This window comes from Cyprinodon tularosa, unplaced genomic scaffold (assembly GCF_016077235.1).
Source record: "Cyprinodon tularosa strain WSP-4 unplaced genomic scaffold, ASM1607723v1 ctg249, whole genome shotgun sequence".
NCBI lineage: Eukaryota > Metazoa > Chordata > Actinopteri > Cyprinodontiformes > Cyprinodontidae > Cyprinodon > Cyprinodon tularosa.
Window position 1 is genome coordinate 640,490 of NW_024038924.1, and position 18,276 is coordinate 658,765.

General features: G+C 37.2%; 1 protein-coding gene across 1 annotated transcript in view; it reads left to right on the forward strand.

The window, feature by feature from the left end:
- The window catches only part of cfap299 (cilia and flagella associated protein 299), a 122,597-nt gene that overhangs the window by 13,050 nt on the left and 91,271 nt on the right, over positions 1–18,276 (forward strand). The window contains exon 3 of the mRNA XM_038288119.1: positions 8,865–8,955. Coding sequence (XP_038144047.1) covers positions 8,865–8,955 — 91 coding nt within the window. The remainder of the gene's footprint in view (positions 1–8,864; positions 8,956–18,276) is intronic.

Genomic DNA, 18,276 nt, shown 5'->3' on the forward strand with positions numbered 1-18,276 from the left:
TGTAAGACCCAGTCATGAACGTAATATTTCCATTTTATTTTTATTTTTTTTTTGGATTTTATAAAGTCAGCACTTTGATTTAAATAAAGTTTTGTGGCTCTGAGTTTCCAAAAAGGGTTAAACCCTGACATACTTTGCCTTCACTCAGTTTCTATCAGGCTAATAGGCAGAACTTTCATCTTTATATTTGTACATGTCCACATTGTAGGTTTATGAAGGTTGTGACAGCCTGCAGGAGCAGGATCTGCTGCCCAAGGTCTTCTAATGACTAATTGTTTTAATTTTTTTGGAATCTGTGCTTGAGGTTTTGGGAAACGGCTGAATTGAGCCTGCTGAACAGCTGCACCCGTGTATAACAGGAGCTAAGAAGTGGACCTGTAACAATGTTGTTCCTCGGATGAAATTCTTCTCTAATCAGCAGCTGAAATGGCTTTAAAAATACTGCTAAATGATTTCATATGAGTTGCTTTGGATTACAATGTAAGCTAATAAACTGATGAGGAAGAAACCACACTGCTGACATGTGCACGGCAGACAGTCATTCTCACACAAGAGCTCATGCTGTAGTCTTAGGGTTTGCACTGAGTCTAATTTTCTTTTTTTTGTGAGCTTAAAGGTTACTTCTATACAGAAGACTTCAAATTTAAACACAAATCTCCAGTGTTAATTAGACACATTGAGAGGACTTTCACACAAAATGCAAAACATCTAGCTTGGCTTTTGTCACACGAACTCTGCATGTAAAAGAAGACAAGAATTACTTTAATCCGTACTGAAAACCAACATCTAAAGCCTGTAACACAGGATGTGCCACCTGCAAAACCCATAAACCATGGTAGCCGCAGAGCACCAGGAAAGCTCAGGTAGAATATCTCGTCAACCAAATGTGTAACCTATACATTCAGCTCATTGTAATCAGAGGTGACAGAGGGCTTTATAAAAAAAAAGCCCAAAATAAAGTAAATTGTCATGCTGTTTGGAATTTCCCTCGACATCCACCAGCCCAAGATAATATTTTTCATAAGATTCATTTTCCCAAGCATTCTGGGGGAAAAAAAGCGTCTGCCGCAGTACGTGTTGCTTCTTAAGAAATCTGTTTTACTAAGAGCTCCCATCTGCTGCATTGTCGAAGTTGCAGGTTAATGAAAGCTTCATTCTGTTAATCTGCTGAGTTGAATAAGGAATTATTGCAAAGTGCAACATCTGTTCCCTGTCTTGAAATGAAACACTCACAGAAAACACTCGTCGTCCAGTTGTTGAATATTTATTTGCAGAAGAAGGGCTGTGAATCAAGGAGGAATGTTAGCCCCTCTTTGCTCAGAGAACCTTTTAATGGCATTCAATTAATTATATTGGGCACTATTTGCTGTTACAAATTATAAAATGTGTGATTCAGATAGAAAAAAGTTACTCACTCAGATCATATTTGGTCGAGGTTACTTGATAGAAGTGCACTGTTTTAACATGCTGCACAATATCAGATTTCTTCAGCATTCCCTGTCGGAGCTGTTCCTCCTCAGAGGGCCTGTCATTGACTTAAGCAAAGAGAAAAGAAACTGGCCCTGCTGTCAGTTGGTGACTCTTAGTTGGATAAATGTTACAGATTGAGTATAAGTAGTACTAAAAATTTACTGGTTAAAAAGGTGGGTTCGCCACATTAGGACCAGTCCTCCGTCCCCATAAGGGCCTGTTGGTCCTCAGAAGGTCGGTAAATATACTAAAAATATTCCTAAAGATGTAAAAGAAATAAGTCCCCCACCCCCTTTTTTTACATTGAGCAACCGGGGTCCTGGGTGTAATGAAAGCTGCATTCCGAGGGAACGTGACACATACAGTAAAGTAGTTTGGACAGGGGTTTAAGAGCCAGACAACTAAGATTACTGCAGCTGGTGTTTGTTTGAAAAAATTATTGCAAAAAGTGATTAATTTAACAGGGGTTTCTGCTTTTTATTTGTTCTCTATCATAACAAAATATTTGCTAATTCCAGCAGTTTGTTTCCATAAAACAAATGCACAGCTGTCCTCAATTCGTCTGGATTGCTGGATAAAAATACAAACCTTCTTTTTTTGCCTCTTTTGGAGCAAAAAATGCCAGAAAATCCAATTATTTAAACATATGTCCACTACATGTAAAGTATTAACTGCTTTTAAAGGGGTAGTGGGGCATATTTTGAGAAAGGGTAACGCTAGACTTCTAATCCTCTCTGGCCTGTGAAATTATTTTGATACCTGAAAACGAGCTAGACATTTGTTTTTGGGTTTCCCAACTGGACATTTGTTTCAAAACTCAATTTCAAATTTTTAGAGGATGGATGGATGGATGGATGGATGGATGGATGGATGGATGGATGGATGGATGGATGGATGGATGGATGGATGGATGGATGGATGGATGGATGGATGGATGGATGGATGGTAAAAAAAAAAATCACCTAACAAAGTCACATGTCTGTTTTGTTTTTGACCGCCAAATTAAAAGTTAAAGTAAAAAAAATTAAATTGAGGTGAAATTTTAAAATGTTTTTCTTTCACTTTAACAGTGAGTGTTCTCCAATTTATCTTGAATGTGAAGGAGACATTATTAATCTTTTAGAAGAAATTAACCCTTGACAATGTTATTAGCAATAATATCATAATCAGTATCTATGTCATTCCTGTTTATGACAAACCAGAATCCCCATCCATATATACCTCATGTGAATTTAAAATTTTAATTGGGCTTTAAAAATCTTTAGCAGATAATTTAGCAGGAAATCAATTGTCCTGTTGTTAGGATTACCATCAGAGCTGCAAACAGATATATCAGGATTAATCTTTTCAGTTTGGTTCCAAAAAGAAAAAAGGGACAATGGAGAAAAGGGGCATATAGTTAGGTATTCTTGTCTGTTTTTAGAAAGTTTTTTATTTTATTTTTTTTTACTATAATTAAAGAGACATGTGTTAATACTTTAGAAACGTCATGAAGAGATGGAAACTTCTCTAAAGTACATAAGCACTTCTTTGTGTATTCAAATCCAAAGTTTGCTTGAGACCATTAACCACATAAAGCTAACCAAGGTTTAATTTAAGTACTTACATGTAAAGTTTAAAAAAGTAGAAATCCAAATATTTATTCAAAGCAAGTTTTTTGGGCTCTGAATGTGTTGGGTTTTCCTTGGCATTTTTTTTAGTTATATAGTATCCATGAAATAATTTATCCTTTGCCACGATTATTGTAATTTTTCTGCACATCTCTACACACACAACTACGAAAAAGTGTATTAGAGTATGTTACCACAAAACTGTTGGCGTAATTATTGGTAGGAGTAAATAGTTTAAAAATGTCATTTTAGGCCCAGGAAAAAGGCCTCAGGTTTTGTAATGAAGTGGAGTGGTGTGTTTATGCGCATGTAAACACACTCAGAAAACAGCCGCAAAGCACCAACAGCTGTTCACCCCCAACAGAGGTGCACAAAGCAATGCATGAACCTTAATCTGGAACATAGACCCAGAAAGGAAAGCAAAGGAAACATTTGACTATATTTGCTACTTTTTCTTAGCTTTTTACATAAAAAAAACCAAACACGAATAAACGTGAATAAATAAAACAGGTGCATTATTTACAGTTTTTATCAATGTGTTTGAGGAGTACCAATGTTGTCAGCATTAGGTGTAACTAGTATAATATTTTTGTCAAACCTCCCATAGGTGATACATGCATGCATTTGATGCATGTGAAGGAAAAATGCTGTAATCACACAAAATAAAGGCCAGCAAAGTGCAAACGCACTGCACATTCAAGACCCACTAAAAACAGTGGTGGCTGCTGGTCAGAGGACGCTCAATAGTGTAAATCAAATCCAAAAGTAATGCATTACAATTAAAAATGCTGAAATTGATAAAACACCTTTCTGCAATGGATGAAAATAGCTGCACTAATAAACTCCAGAAACAATGAGAAGAGTTTAGCAGAAGATGTCTGTTCTGACTGAATGATTGCTTTTTCCTCTCTGAGTTTCAAGAGCAAAAACTTTCCTCTGCTGTCTCCCAACTGACTGACAAAAATCTTTTAACATGTTCTGTTGATCAGCATCAAGCAGTCAGCTTCATGCTCCTTCATCGGTCTGCCCCTGCTCCATAGACCCCATAAGAGGATTAACCTCGCTGGAAGTGACAGAGTTTTGCAATCAGGGTCCTAATTTTTTCGCTGTTTGCTTCAATGCACAGAGGCTTAGGTCTTAATGGGGATTTCTCATAGAGACTGACTGGAAGTGTCCTGCAGCACCAGAGCAGAGGGGAGATCACATCCATGAGCAGGCTTAACAGCTTATTAATGTGCAACATACCAATGAAATTAAGCCCAATTCACTACACATTTAATGCAGTTTAATGACTACCTTTATGAAGTCTAACAATGCATATTTGATCAAAGATTTTATGATATCCTAACGGGGAGGGTAAGTATCTGTATTATTCAACTGTATATCACCTCTGCTGCAAACACATATATTATCCTAATACACAAACACATAAAACCTTAGCAGTTAAAATGCTGCAGTAAAAAAAAAAAACAGCAGCAAGTTAAGGAAAGCTGCAAACCAGTTCTAAATAAAATAATTGCTCCTGACCCCTATGGGGACACTTTAACCAACATATGGGACCAGACTCTTGGGAACACATGCAATAGATGCTCAGAAAGATAAAGGGTCTGTCTACAATATGTAAAATCATTAAAATCTCTTAAGCCAAAGTAGAACAACATCAGTGGCCACTATGATAAGTGCTGTCTAAAAAATGCTGAGAGCAACAGTTGTTTTCAGTAGGCCGGGATGTCTGCTCAACTCTCACCTCAGTTTATTCACATTTTTCCTAATGATGTTGCCCACCCACATGACCTCAATGTGAAAACAAGAAACCTTAAAGGCTGGACACCATCATGGTAAGCTTAATGCCATGCCATTAGGAACTAATAACCATCATTTCATCCTAACTTTCTTATTATCCGTCCTAAATGAGGCTTGATAAGAAATGTGTTAAGTGACGGAAAACTCCACTTGTTTATAAGGAAGACTGATTTGCTCTCTGTGGCTGTGTGTTGCCTTTGCTACTGGATGGGGTAGCCCCAGTGACTTAGCCCCTCAACACCTGTGTTTACTTTGGGGCCTCGGCCCCTGTGACCCAGCAGCAATCCTTCACTCACTCACAAGATGAAGTGAGGTTTTGGCCTCCAAATATGTGCCACCCCTGCATTTTTTACCACTGTGTGATTCCTCTAACACTCTCACAATGAGGCTAAGGCCAGACATAAAGTATAAATTACAAAATTTGGGGAAATGTCATGATTCAAGCATACGTCTCCTTTCCTTTCATCAGGCTAAATTATGTGTTTCGGTGTTTTAAATGAAACTTTTGGAACATCATGAATTGGAAATGAATAGATATTTGGACATCAGTGAAGACAAAGCTTGTTGTTTACTGATGTCTTAATATCTCAGTTTTTTTATGTTTGGATCCCAGAGCCTTTAAAAGTTAAAATCAACCTTTTTTTTTAAATACCATTTTAGGACAATCAATTATGCCCATAATTCCATTTTTCTTTTTGGTTTATGTCATGGCTTCATGCTATTTTTGCATTGTCATTTTTTTCCAGTTGACATTTTGAATTTTCAAAGTGTTTATCATTTCCTTTTGATGTTTCTTTCAAATAAAAGTCACCTCAACACGATAGAGGCATATCAGCCCCAATGATCTGGGACTATGTTGTTCACATCTTGGCCTCTACTGTCTCACATGGTAAACTGGCTTCAAGGAGCTTGTCAACAAACACCAGGTGGAAGAGCCTCGAGGAGGTCTCCTCCACATGGGCCCACCACCTGTGGAGAGGGACATTAGGGTTGGGTGCTGTGTAAACTGGGGGGCAGATGAGGATGGGGCACTGGACCTGCTATTCTCAGTGTTACAGTCTGGCTTTTCAGACATGAAATTCCTCTTCCCTGGCAAGAAAGGGGCAGGAGGGAACAGAATTTGACTCACTTCCACCAGTTCGGGGCTCGGGATTGGGTTTCTTCTAATCTGGAGTTACCCACTAAGAGAGGTGTTGGATGTTACTATTGAGCACCTCAGTGTTGTTGTTCGCACTGGGAGTGAGAGTCATATCTTTGGCTACACAGAAACAGTTGACTGTACAGATGAAAGCACCCACAGCCTGAGGAGCTATAAAGGCTGATTTATACTTCGAAACTAGGTCATCTGCGAGGTGTCGCAGTGAACAAAAAGACGTCCCCGCCCCCTTTCCCCAGACACTCTGCTGCACCTCTCCCAAATTGCAGGTGACTGCAGACAGGAGGCCGGCTTGTTTTGTTTGTATGACTGCCATTGCGGAAATGACTGGTGAAGATCGACGAGCTAGAAGAGCGAGGTGTGCAAAAACGCTGGGACCCTTTTTCCTCTTAGATCCCTGCTCTTTTTCGCTGTCATGTCCCTCCGTTGTCAGACAAACTTGCCCCAACTTCCTCACCGCCTCGGCCGTATCTAGACCCACAGCGTATAGCGCAGGCCACGCTTCAATATTGAGCATAAATCAAAAATGTCTGCGTCAAGCTCACTGCGAGGAGTATATAACCAGCCCTTAACAGGCATTGTAATACCTACAGTATGCCCAGTCTATGTTGACAGTGGTAATGCTGCCACAAAAGTAAAGAATTTTCAATAGTAAAAAAAAAAAAAAAAAAATGCTTAAGTCAGAAAAGTGTAGCTTTCAATAAACGGAATAGTTTTTTAAACGTGGGACAACCAAGATGCGAGGGACAACCCTTTTTTGTAACTCATTTCTATGTTTTTGCTTTACTTTTCACTCCCCTTGTATCAGATTTAAAAGTAACTCTGGCAAACTTCACTTAAAGTTCAGTTATGAAGTGTTTGTCAGTCTTTGTTCCTGTTGTTTTTTCGTTAAACATTTAATTATATTTTTTAAAAATCTTTTACCTGTTCAGTATTTCGAGCAGGTTGGTAATAATGTCTGGCACTGCCCCAGCTCTGTAACAGTAGCTATGTCCCCAATATCCATATCCATAAATTGTACAAATTGTAGATACAAGAATAAATTCCTCATGTTGCTCTTTAAAAGGTTACGTTTTGATGTGGTGGTTTTTTTTTCCAATCATATCAAAACTCTTATATTTCTCACAGTTTTGTGGGATAGGGGTACGGAAGGGGAAAATGCAGGACTGTCCAGCTCAAATCTTGACATCTGGTCACCCTATATTTAGGTGAACACTCTACAAACATGGCTGTTTTTAACTGGTTTGAGGTGTCAATGAGAGTGGCTTCAAACTTCCCAATCTAGAAGCAGGTTTTAAATGCTCTTGGTTGTGCTTTGTCTCTATCTCAACAAGAGGCTTGGTGGATATTCTCTAACAAGTGTTGTGTGAATAGAGTGTTTGTCACTTTGATATATTAGGGAATTTTATATGGGAATTCCTATACAAGGTATATGGATACCTTGGTGTTCACTTAGACAACAAACTTGTCTGTTGACACAACTGTGAGGTCACTTCAATAAGGGACAGAGAGACTCTACTTTTTAAGGAAACTTATGTCTGTTGCAGAAGGGTGCTGCATATCTCCGATTAGTTTTTTGAGAGACTGATCCCTTTATCTGCTTGGATAACAGCAACAGAGTTAATGACCTAAAGAAAAGCTCAACAACCTAATAAAGAGGGCTGTCTCCAATCTAGAAACTCTTCTCAAACCTCAGTAGGTGATTTCACACATAATTCTATCCTCTTCAGGAGACTATTAAACAACAACAAAATTGCCCATGAAATACTAAAACATTTCATTTCCTGTTTAGATTAATAAAGTGTTTTTTTAATTTGGCTAGCAAGAGGGAAGGCTTTGACTGTTGTCAGTCATAACGCTATATCATCCAGCTGAAGCCCTGATTACTGTATGGCTGCTGCCCTTCTTCAATAAAAGGAGTAACTAAGTAGTTTAGGCACATCTCATTACAAAGTTTCCCTTATGCCTCATTTCAGCTTTTTTTTTTATTGTATTTTTTGCATGAAACTCTGTCCAGCAGTTCATGGGTCATAAACCTTGCATTGATCTTTTTAGTGAAATACCACCTTAAAGCTATCATGGAGCCAAATGCTTGAGAAAAATGTCTTCACCATATTAACATAACTGTACAGTTTGCAAACACTTCCTGATCCTTTTTTCTTTCTTATATTTCGGACTTGTGCACTTATGCTTTAACATAGTAAATGACCTTTGTTTTTACCTTTTTTCTTCACTCTTGACCAGTGCTGAGAAATCATCAGGAACCTGTTTACAGCCATGAACATGTCTGCTTGCTGTGAATCTGATGAATGTTGTGTACTGTCCACCATGGCAGCATGCCAGAGTTCTGTTGCTCGTACTGCAGTGTGAACTGTTCAAATAAGTGCCAGTGTTTTTTCAGGTGTGAATGCTTTAGTGTCCGCCAAAATCCCTGTTTCTATGGAGACAGTTTGAACTAGGTGTAGAAAACGGTCACATAGTCAAGTGGTCTGTAGTGTTAGATTTATAATACTGTTGATAAGAAAATTATAATAAAACTTTAACTGGAAAATTGTATTTTGTGTTGAGAGTTTAACCGCTTCCTATTAAGATGCATGTAGTTAACAAAGTTAGACAGGAAAATCATTTTCACTTAAAACATTTAGAGGGACAATATTTTTTGTGACATTTAGTTGATTAATGAGGTTTGAACAGAGGTAGAGCAGAGAACTTTGAGGGTTTTAAAATGTGAAAAAATCCCATAAATATAGAACCTGTATATCTTCATGTAACATTTTCTACGTTTATAGAAACATTTCAAGCCGTTCAAGTGTTGTCTTTTCCAGGACACTTGCAAGTGCAGGAAAAGAGCTCAATGATAACTTCCTGAAGGCCCTGGTAGAGCGAGAAGAGGCCAACCGCAGTGGGAAAATGACTGTGAGTACATTATTACAGCACTCCAATTGCTACGTAATGGGATTCCCCTCAAATATTTCTGCAATTCCATTAGGATGGAAACAAAATCCATACTGTGTCAAGCTGAATGGAAAGGACCCTTCCTCCCCGTTCCAGTTCCTCCCTAAAACCACCAGAGCTAGCTGCCGGCCCCTTTCCGTACCATAAAACCCCGTCACTGAAACTACCTTGTTCTCCGATTAAACCAGCAGGGTAGATAAAAAAAACATAAAATAAATAATTATAAATAATTATTTATAAAATGAAGGTACTTTCTAGAAATATCGAGAAAAATACTAAAACAGTTTTGTGAAAAAAAGATACAAATACATATCTAAGTTTATTAATATAAAATATATCTCTTGCTCTTTAAAAAAGTGCTAAAATAAAAACTTTTTAATTGTTCTTCAAAAATAAAAATGGGGTGCTTTTCTTTAATCATGGCATTTAAAAAAAAATGCAATTCTTAAAAAGTGAGCTTTTATTTCATAATCGTGTTTTTACCCTATTGCCTTTTTATTCTAGAATCCTATTTTTAATGATTTAATAGGGCAAACAAGGGAAACAGGGTGGGGCCAGATACAAAACAGGCTTATATTGGAAGACTACTTGACTTTCGCTCTTGAAGACGTTTCGACACCTATCTTGGAGTCTTTGTCATTTCTTTATGCTGGCACCACAGCGGTGGGGCCATTATTTCATTGGCTGCTACTTTACCCAGACAGTAGCAATCCCACATGAAATGATCTATTGCTACTTGGAGCTTTATTAAGTTCAAAGAGCCCAAAGCAGAAATAGCAGAGGAAGTTTGTTTTTTCCCCCCGAGGGCTGCTTGACAGTGCAATTCATCCTCTTGTACACTAGCCTCTAATATAGAGCTAAACCGAAACTGCAGATCAGATTAACCTGAAAACACAGGCCTACTGCACAACAAAATGCACAGTGCCAATGCAGACTGACAATATCTCAGGTCCTTCATTTAAAATGGGAAATTCCAAGCAATTGCGCTAGAAAGATCTGGCAAAAGGCCTCCTGTCTGTTTCCTGCAGTCCTCTTACAAAGTGTGCCTTTCTTTTCTCTTTAGTTTTTGTTTTTAAAAAGTAAAAAAACAACTGCATGATCACTTTATGAAATAAGTAATGGCTTGAGATGTTAAACTTTTCCAGAGTGGAAGCAAAGCCAAGGAGCTTTAATCTAAGTTAACAAAGAGACAATAAATAGCCTTTATAGCAGCTATTCAACAACCAAACCTGACTTTCAAAGCTATAACCTAATGCATGTGTGTTTTCCTGGCATTTTTCAAATTTGAATTAAAGACTATTATGCTGTTTTACAAAAAGCTTTTGACAGACTGGTGCTAGCTTAGCCAGTTCAAGGTAACAAACACTGCAGAAGCAAGAAAGACCCTTTATTCCCTGGTCCATAAATAAATTAACTGACAAGCCTTTGAATGTTTCTTACATACAAAGTGTGTATATATATATATATATATATATATATATATATATATATATATATATATATATATATATATATATATATATATATATATTATTTTTTTCCCCAGCGTTTTATAGTCAATGAACTGTCACAAATACAGAGCACTGAAATGAACTCTCTGCATTCAACCCATCCCTTGAGGAGCAGTGGGCTGCCATTGTGTGGCACCCGGGGAGCAGTGTGGGGTTAAGGGTCTTTGCTCAGCGACCCAGAGTGAAGGCTGTGGCATTGGGGCTTAAATTCAGAACCTCTGGATTCCAAGCACAATGCCTTAACCACTAGGACACCTCGTTGCTATGTACATATTTTTAAACTTCTCTCTAGGATTACTTTCAACCACTATAAGCGATCCACCTCCTGACATGCCTCAGAAAGTTAACAAATATGCTAACATAATTTTCATAATGTCAAAAAGGATTTCTGATTCTGTTTTTTCTTTAAGATGACAACTTCAGAGATCCATAGCCAAATGTGCTCTCTCTATAAGCCATTAAAGACTAAACATTTAACAATCTCCATTGATTATCTCTATCTCTCTCAGCACATCATCTAAATCAGACAAAAGCTGTTGCCATGGGAAACGGCGCCTGCAGCCCACAACGTATTTCAAGATCAGATTTCCTTTTTAGCCCCATATTTGTTTTGTTCTCAATTTTGCTTTGAACTTAATACTTGGTTATATTATGTAAACTGAGTGATCTGGAGTCATATACTAAATATATTTTAGAATAGCTTTTAGCTTTATATTTACTTCATGTAGGCTATCTGTCTTTTACCTGCTCTAATATTGTATTTAACTGCCTGCAACTCCACATTAATGTCTCTTAATCTAAATTAAATTTGGATATCACTTTTACGTTATTTGTATCATTTCTTTTGCAGGATCTTGTGTACAATGCAAAGACTGCCATACATTTTAGAGAAATAACTGGAATTAGTTACAACAGCTATGAGGCAGAATTTATAGATTTTCAGGAGTGTCTCGGCGTCTCTGATTCAGGTTTTGGTTTGGTTTAGGATGTACAGTATTTCAATACATAATATGATTCAATAACACAGAGGGGCGTTTTATTATGTTTTTGTTGAAGCACATTTGATTATTCCCTGTCTACTTTTTTATTGTAATCTGACAATAAAAAATCATAAACACAGTTGAACATTTGTTAGGGTTGAATTTTTTATAAAAAAAAAAAGCAAAGTTGGGGTGTGCTTTTATGACCCATTCCCCTCTCTTGTACCTCCTTTGCGGTTAGCCGACTGTACAAAAAAAACAAAAAAAAAACATAATTTTTATAATTGAAAACAAAACAATACTGGAAAGGAGAAAGGTTGCATAACTCAACTGAATGCATTCGATGAAATCTTCTCAGATTGCTGTTTTACTGCATATATAACCAATACTCTTTCCCATAAACGAAAAGATTTGTGCATTAGGACATTTTTATGGTTCAGCTTCAGTTTACAAAGATTGATCTTGCTGAAGCTGTTCTGAGTCAGTTTGGTGTATAAAACTATGTATCTGTATTTTGGCCCCGAACCTTAAAAGCGAAAACACTTTTCCAAAAAAATGCATGAAAGTTGATCTAAGTTAAAGGCTAGGAAATAGTTAATAAGGTTAGCTTGAATAGCAATCATAAAGCTCAGTTTATGAAAGGTTTTAGAGGAGACTTGCATGACTGAGTTGATGTAACAAGCTCTCATTCACTCATTGAATGTAGGAGCTTAATCTCTAAAACAGGGATTTATTTTAATGTGCAGGAATTATGTGGTCCTGATCGGCCCACACCAAAGCCTTCATCAACATGGCACTGCAAACAGTAACAAAATTAGCTTTTAAACTGGCTTGAAAACTCTTCATGAAGTAATCCCAACTCAAAGTTGCTCTCCCTGAATTAGAAATGTTACATCAACTTACCTTCAATTGCAATGTTCTAACATGACAGTACTGGTAAATTACTCCCATTAGGTAGGATAAAAAAAAGTTTTTTTCTGCCAAGTGAAAAAGCTACTGGGCCAACCAATAAAGCGGAATGTCATGGTTTTGGTTCTGTTAAAGTTTTATCTCTGAGTGTTCATTGGTCTTATTTTCATTTTTGTGTTCTAGTTACTTTTGATTTTATTTCACTTCTTAGATATTTCTTGTTTGCCCTCCTGTGTCAGTCTCCTTTTCCCTAGCTCCCTTCTTGCCTCCTCTGTTCACACCTGCTCCCAATCTACTAATTAGCCTGGTCTTTGTTTCTTTGTCCCATGTATTGTCCTCCTGTTCAGTCACTCTTTGCTTGTTTGACGTCATTTCTTTGCCCCCTTTTTGTAAGTATTCCTGGTTCTCAGTTTTTGTGTATTTCTGTGGATTTAAAGGGATAGTTCGGGATTTTTGACATGAATCTGTATGGCATCCCCATCACCAGTGTCATGCAATCACACTGACTTACCCCTGGCAGCATCCTGTGAGCAGAGTTCTCGTCCAGCTTTGGTCAAGCCGAAAGTAGTCCGGCAGGTTTGCTAGACCCAACGAAATAAAACGTTTCTCTTCCCAAAACATTATGTGTTCAAAAGAGCGATATTTTTGCATCCCAAAAACATTGTAGTGGAAAAAGTCACACGTCGTTATCACTTGGTCCTATTTTCTCTCTGTTCGTATCAGTGCGCGCCGTCATTCTGACAGCTAGGGCCTACTAACCTGACAACAGCCAGATGCATGTCTCGCTCCGCCTAGCTCCTAGCTAGGCGGAGCGAGACATGCATCTGGCTGTTGTTGAGCTCGCTGACACTGGTGATGCATGACACTGGTGATGGGGATGCCATACAGATTCATGTCAAAAATCCCGAACTATCCCTTTAAGTTTTGGATTTTTGCTTCTGTTGCACTTTTGTTATTAAACCTTTAAGTAACCACCTCAAGCTTTTGTTTCTGCATTTGGGTTATGTCAAACCCCCAACCCATTGTGACACAGATTTTTTTTTTAATATAAATTATGTTACAAGCTACTGATAATATAATATATAAATATTACATCATGGCAATACTAATGCATGCTAACATGTTGCACTTCAATTTATACATAAAAAATATATATATTCTTACTTTTAATGGGTAAGACTCTGGATAATGTGTCCCATCATCAATGTCCAGCTCGCATTTCTGTGATGGCACCTAATGTCCAGAGTTGTGACATTTCTCACTCCTCAATTGTAGAAAACTTTATATATTTTCTGCAAATAGAAGGCACTCCTATTAAACCAGTAGCTTTCTCTAGAGTGTTTCTTTGTTATAAAAATAAATGTTCTAATAAAATAAATTTCTTATAAATAAAATGTAATTATTTTAGGTCTTTAAGTTATTTCTAGTCTCCCTTTTCCTTATCTGTAACCTATTGCCTCTTATTATATGCCTCTGCCTCAGTATATTCCTTTCATTTCCCCTGTTCTGCACTGGATCCTCTCGTTACCATAACCCAATAAAAGTTTTAATTTTCTTAGGGATAATGAAACAATTTATTTTGCTGCTGCTGCATATCCATGGTCCTGCTTTTTGCTGCAGAAGTGCACTGAACAATGAGCAAAAGGAAATGTGTTGTTATTCCACACTTAAGTGTTTTTTATCTCTCACTAAAGTCTGTACTTTCAAGATGGCAGACTGTCATACCGCTTCACTTCAGGGACGGGCCTTTTGTAGAGAATAATACATTTCTTCTCTATAAACTGTATCTGGTCATTAGTTTAGGTAATAATTCGCTACAAATAGCATCTATATAAACTCAGTCAACAATTTTTAGGCAGTAAAAAAGTAGAGACTGATACACAACAGTCCATTTTCGATTAATTGTTAGCTGATTGAAGATGAATCAACTTTAGATTATTGCTTTAATCAATACCTGAAATCTCTAACATATACATTTCCAAATAACTGTATGCTAGACAAGTAGTGACTCTAAATCTTTAGAAAAATCAACAATACAGTGTTATCCATCCAATATACTACTTCTGTTGTTCTATAATAGATTAGTGAACTAGTGAATAGATTGCCTTTTGTATCTCTGCTTCTGTCTCCTTGAACCCCAGTCGGCCTCAGCAGATGGCCACTAACACTGAGTCTTGTTCTGCTTGAGGGTTCTTCCTGTTAAAAGGGAGTTTTTCCTCTCCACTTTCACTACAAGCATGCTTAATGTGAGAGATTGCCTTTGAGTCAATGAGTCTATGCAATCAACTGGTTTTCCTTAGATAGAAAACTTTTAATAAATTTTACTGTATGATCTGGAGAACTGTGAAGTGCCTTGAGATGACATGTGTTGTGAATTGGCGCTATAAAAAATAAACTGAATTGAGATAAACTGAATGTTTTCAAGATGACTTGGATAACAGCATGTTGTGATCAACAGCCGATACCGCACCATGACGTCACAAACCTGTAGGTGGCAGTAGTGTTCCTTGACAAACATGGATGTCTCCAATAGATTATATTCAAATTAAATTACTCTTAATTAAAAACACTTATTTATTAAACAGTATGTAATAAATTCATATTTAAAGAACCGGAATCTTAGCTGGATAACTATTGATGTTCCGCTGGTGTCTGCCTCTGATATGTCTAAAGTTTATCCAAGGATATGTTTTTATTTTGTTATTTTGTAGAGCAGTATATTAAGAGAAAATTACCCTTCAGGAATATCTGTGTAAAACATTTGTCAATATTCAAGACAATCGGTCTCGAGGTTTGTGATGAAGGGATCATACGCATTTTTGTAAAGCTGAGCATTGCATTGTTCTTCAGACAGTACCAGCATTAATGGACTTCAAATGATTTACTTCTAAGATGCGGGAGTGAATAAGGAGTTTTGTTTCGTCTCCATTTACTTTCCTCTGTGGGCCAGGCAACTATGAGATCACATGAAATGCACAGGAGATAGACAAAAAAGGAACACCAATGGTTGGCCCCAGATGTTCACTGTTAGCATCTAAAAGCACCCACAACGTTTAAGTCTTTTTATGGCTTAAAACTCAAAGAGCTACTGCTTTTATTCCCTAGAGATAGATTAAAGTAAAATGATCACAAGATAAATATTCCATTCGCACCACATGCTAAAACAAAAAAACAAGCTATCACAATGTGTATCGCCAACCTTGTTTTGCTGACATTGTTTTCCCAGCTTGGAGGCCGTCTTTTGGTTGAAAAATTGGACTTGGAAGATGTTTGTTTTCCTTTGAGTGCCATTCGTTTAAAATTAAAGCCACATTTGTCCGCTTAATGCTTCTTCTCTTTGAAACTGTTTGTGTAACAGGTAATCCTAATGCGGTTTGACGAGGCTTGACCGCATTGGTATATTTACATTAGACAGATGTATTCCAGGCAGCATTTGCAGATGTGTGCAGCCATGCCGTATCTTGTTTCAAGCATTTAATTTGTGCTGTAGGAAGACTTTTGTGATATTTTAATTGTAACTTGTCAGTTGACATATATCAAAGTGATGTTTATACAGATGTAAAATATGCTCTGCTTGTTTTGTAACAGATGCAGTGAATTGCAAACAATAATGTTTAATGCAGCTCTTTTTTTTTTCTCTATACCAAACAATCCACCTTATAATATGGTCAAAGTAGCTGTGTTTATCTTTCATTTGATAGTAAGACCACCCAGCCTTTAATGATCCCTCTCTATTTTGCCAGTTTTTTTTAAAAAAGTATATTAAAAACATGACTAACGCTCCTATCTGCTGTCCTCCTTGAACCAAAGGATCCTTCCTGCTAACACATTCCAGGTCCTCATATCTGCACATTATTGTTAATGCGAAGCAGCCCTTTTCCTACACCTGCTTCCACTTTCTGGATTATCTTTTTTATGTTTGCACATTTTTGTTATTCTAGGTATCTCATTCATAGCACTGGGCTGTATATAACAGAAGATTCAGTTTTAAATAGAATGAAGTAAATGTTTAAGTAGATACATTAAAATCTTTATATTTAGTGCATTTCTTTTACACTCAATACATTGAAATAAAACTTACATCTCCTTGAATATTTTCACATTTTGTCTTCTTCTAACCACAGAAATAATGATGAAATAACACAGAAACTGTTGACACTGTACCTAATCTTGATGCTCGGAGCTCATAGTCCTGCAGGAGTTTACTTACTGTAATATAAGTAAACACCTCATAACCAACTTAAATAAACAAGTGTTTCAAAAGCTAATTGGCTAAATACTTTTTCATTCAGTACTTCATGGAATTCTGAGAAGGTAATACAATCATTGGGTGTGCTGGAAACCCTATGCATATAGAAAAAATCTATCTTTAAGCATATTGTGGAGGTGCATGAATGGTGTGTAACAGCTAAATGAAATATTGAGAATTTTTGTGTTTTCCCTGTCCTTGGATGATTTGTGGTATAATACAAAGGGATGTCTTATGAATTTCACAACAAGTGCTTTTCTTGTCCCAGTTCTATGAAAGGAAGACTAACAATTATCCTTTCCACAGATTTTTCCACCTTGGCTGTAAAATCCCTAACGCTTTTATAGAGTTAATGTGGGTTTCTTGGCGACCTCCCTGATTAATGATTAAAATCATCATTATATTTCAATGCAACTTCGTACATTCAAATAAAATGTGTCCTCTGCATCTAATTGATTTATTCAGGGGTAGTGGGCTGCCAGGGTGAGTCTTACTCAGTGGCAATTAGTGCTAGTGTGTGGGAGTCAGACCTGAAAACTTGCAGCCTTTCCAGGTCACAAGTGACGTGTTAACCATGCAATAATTCAAGTAGGAGACAGCTCCCTGCCTGGGCTTTCAGTTTAGCTCGACAGCTATGCTCAGGTTGGTCTGCAGTTCATCCTTCCTCTAAAGTGTGTTTATTCGATGGAGTGAACAGAGCTCAGTGAGGTTTTCTGAGCTCTATCCACTGGCTGACCTTCCATCGGGATATTAATTTAAATCTTACCCTCCTTTGGACTTCTCCACAGCTTCCTCTGACATTTCTGCTGTGTTCCTTTTTTTCATTAAGCTGTTTGTTCTCTAATGTTCCCTAACAGACATCATAAAATACATTTAGCATTAGATTTGTATACACAATAAAAGGCGATGGATTTTAACAGGCATGAGTATTTTTATTGAGCTATTATCAAATGCAAACAACAGGATTGCAGCCATTGGTGTGCCAATATTTTATTCTCCTAAACGGTGTCTTAATGCAAAAAGAAAAATGATGTGTAAAACTCGTTTGGAAAAAAAATCTTGATAATTTTCCTTTAATTTACTGGAGGGTTGTTGCCTCTCCTTTAAATCATTCTCAGTCATTAGAGGAAGAATACAGTAAGTCATGAGCCAGTTAACAGAATAATCAGGTATGTCTTCGAAATGTTTGAAAGAGGAACACAATTCCTCTCTTCCTTTGTATTGAGCCACAATATTTTTGTTCTGTTGAGGACGGAAACTAGGCTACATTAAATAATTAAAATTTATAATTCGATGGAGTTTTCTTTTGTCTTTTGGTTCTCCAATGTTGGTATGAATTAAGTTTGGGTATCCCTTTTTGTATCTTGACTTCTCATGGCCTGTTCCAAAAGCTGCTTCTCTGGCAGAAATAAAAAAACAAACAAAAGCTGCACCTGGGAAGCCATTGGCTTCCTTTGCACTGGGTAAGAAATTCTTTTGATTAAATCCAGGTCAAACCTGGACAGGATGCCTGAGGGTGTCCATTGTCAGAAAGTTCCCATTTAAAAGTCTAGGGGCCGGATTTATCAAGATCCAATTTTGCGTGCAGTAATTTGCGGTCGCAAAGTGGAATTTTGCGCGAGGGGCTGAACCA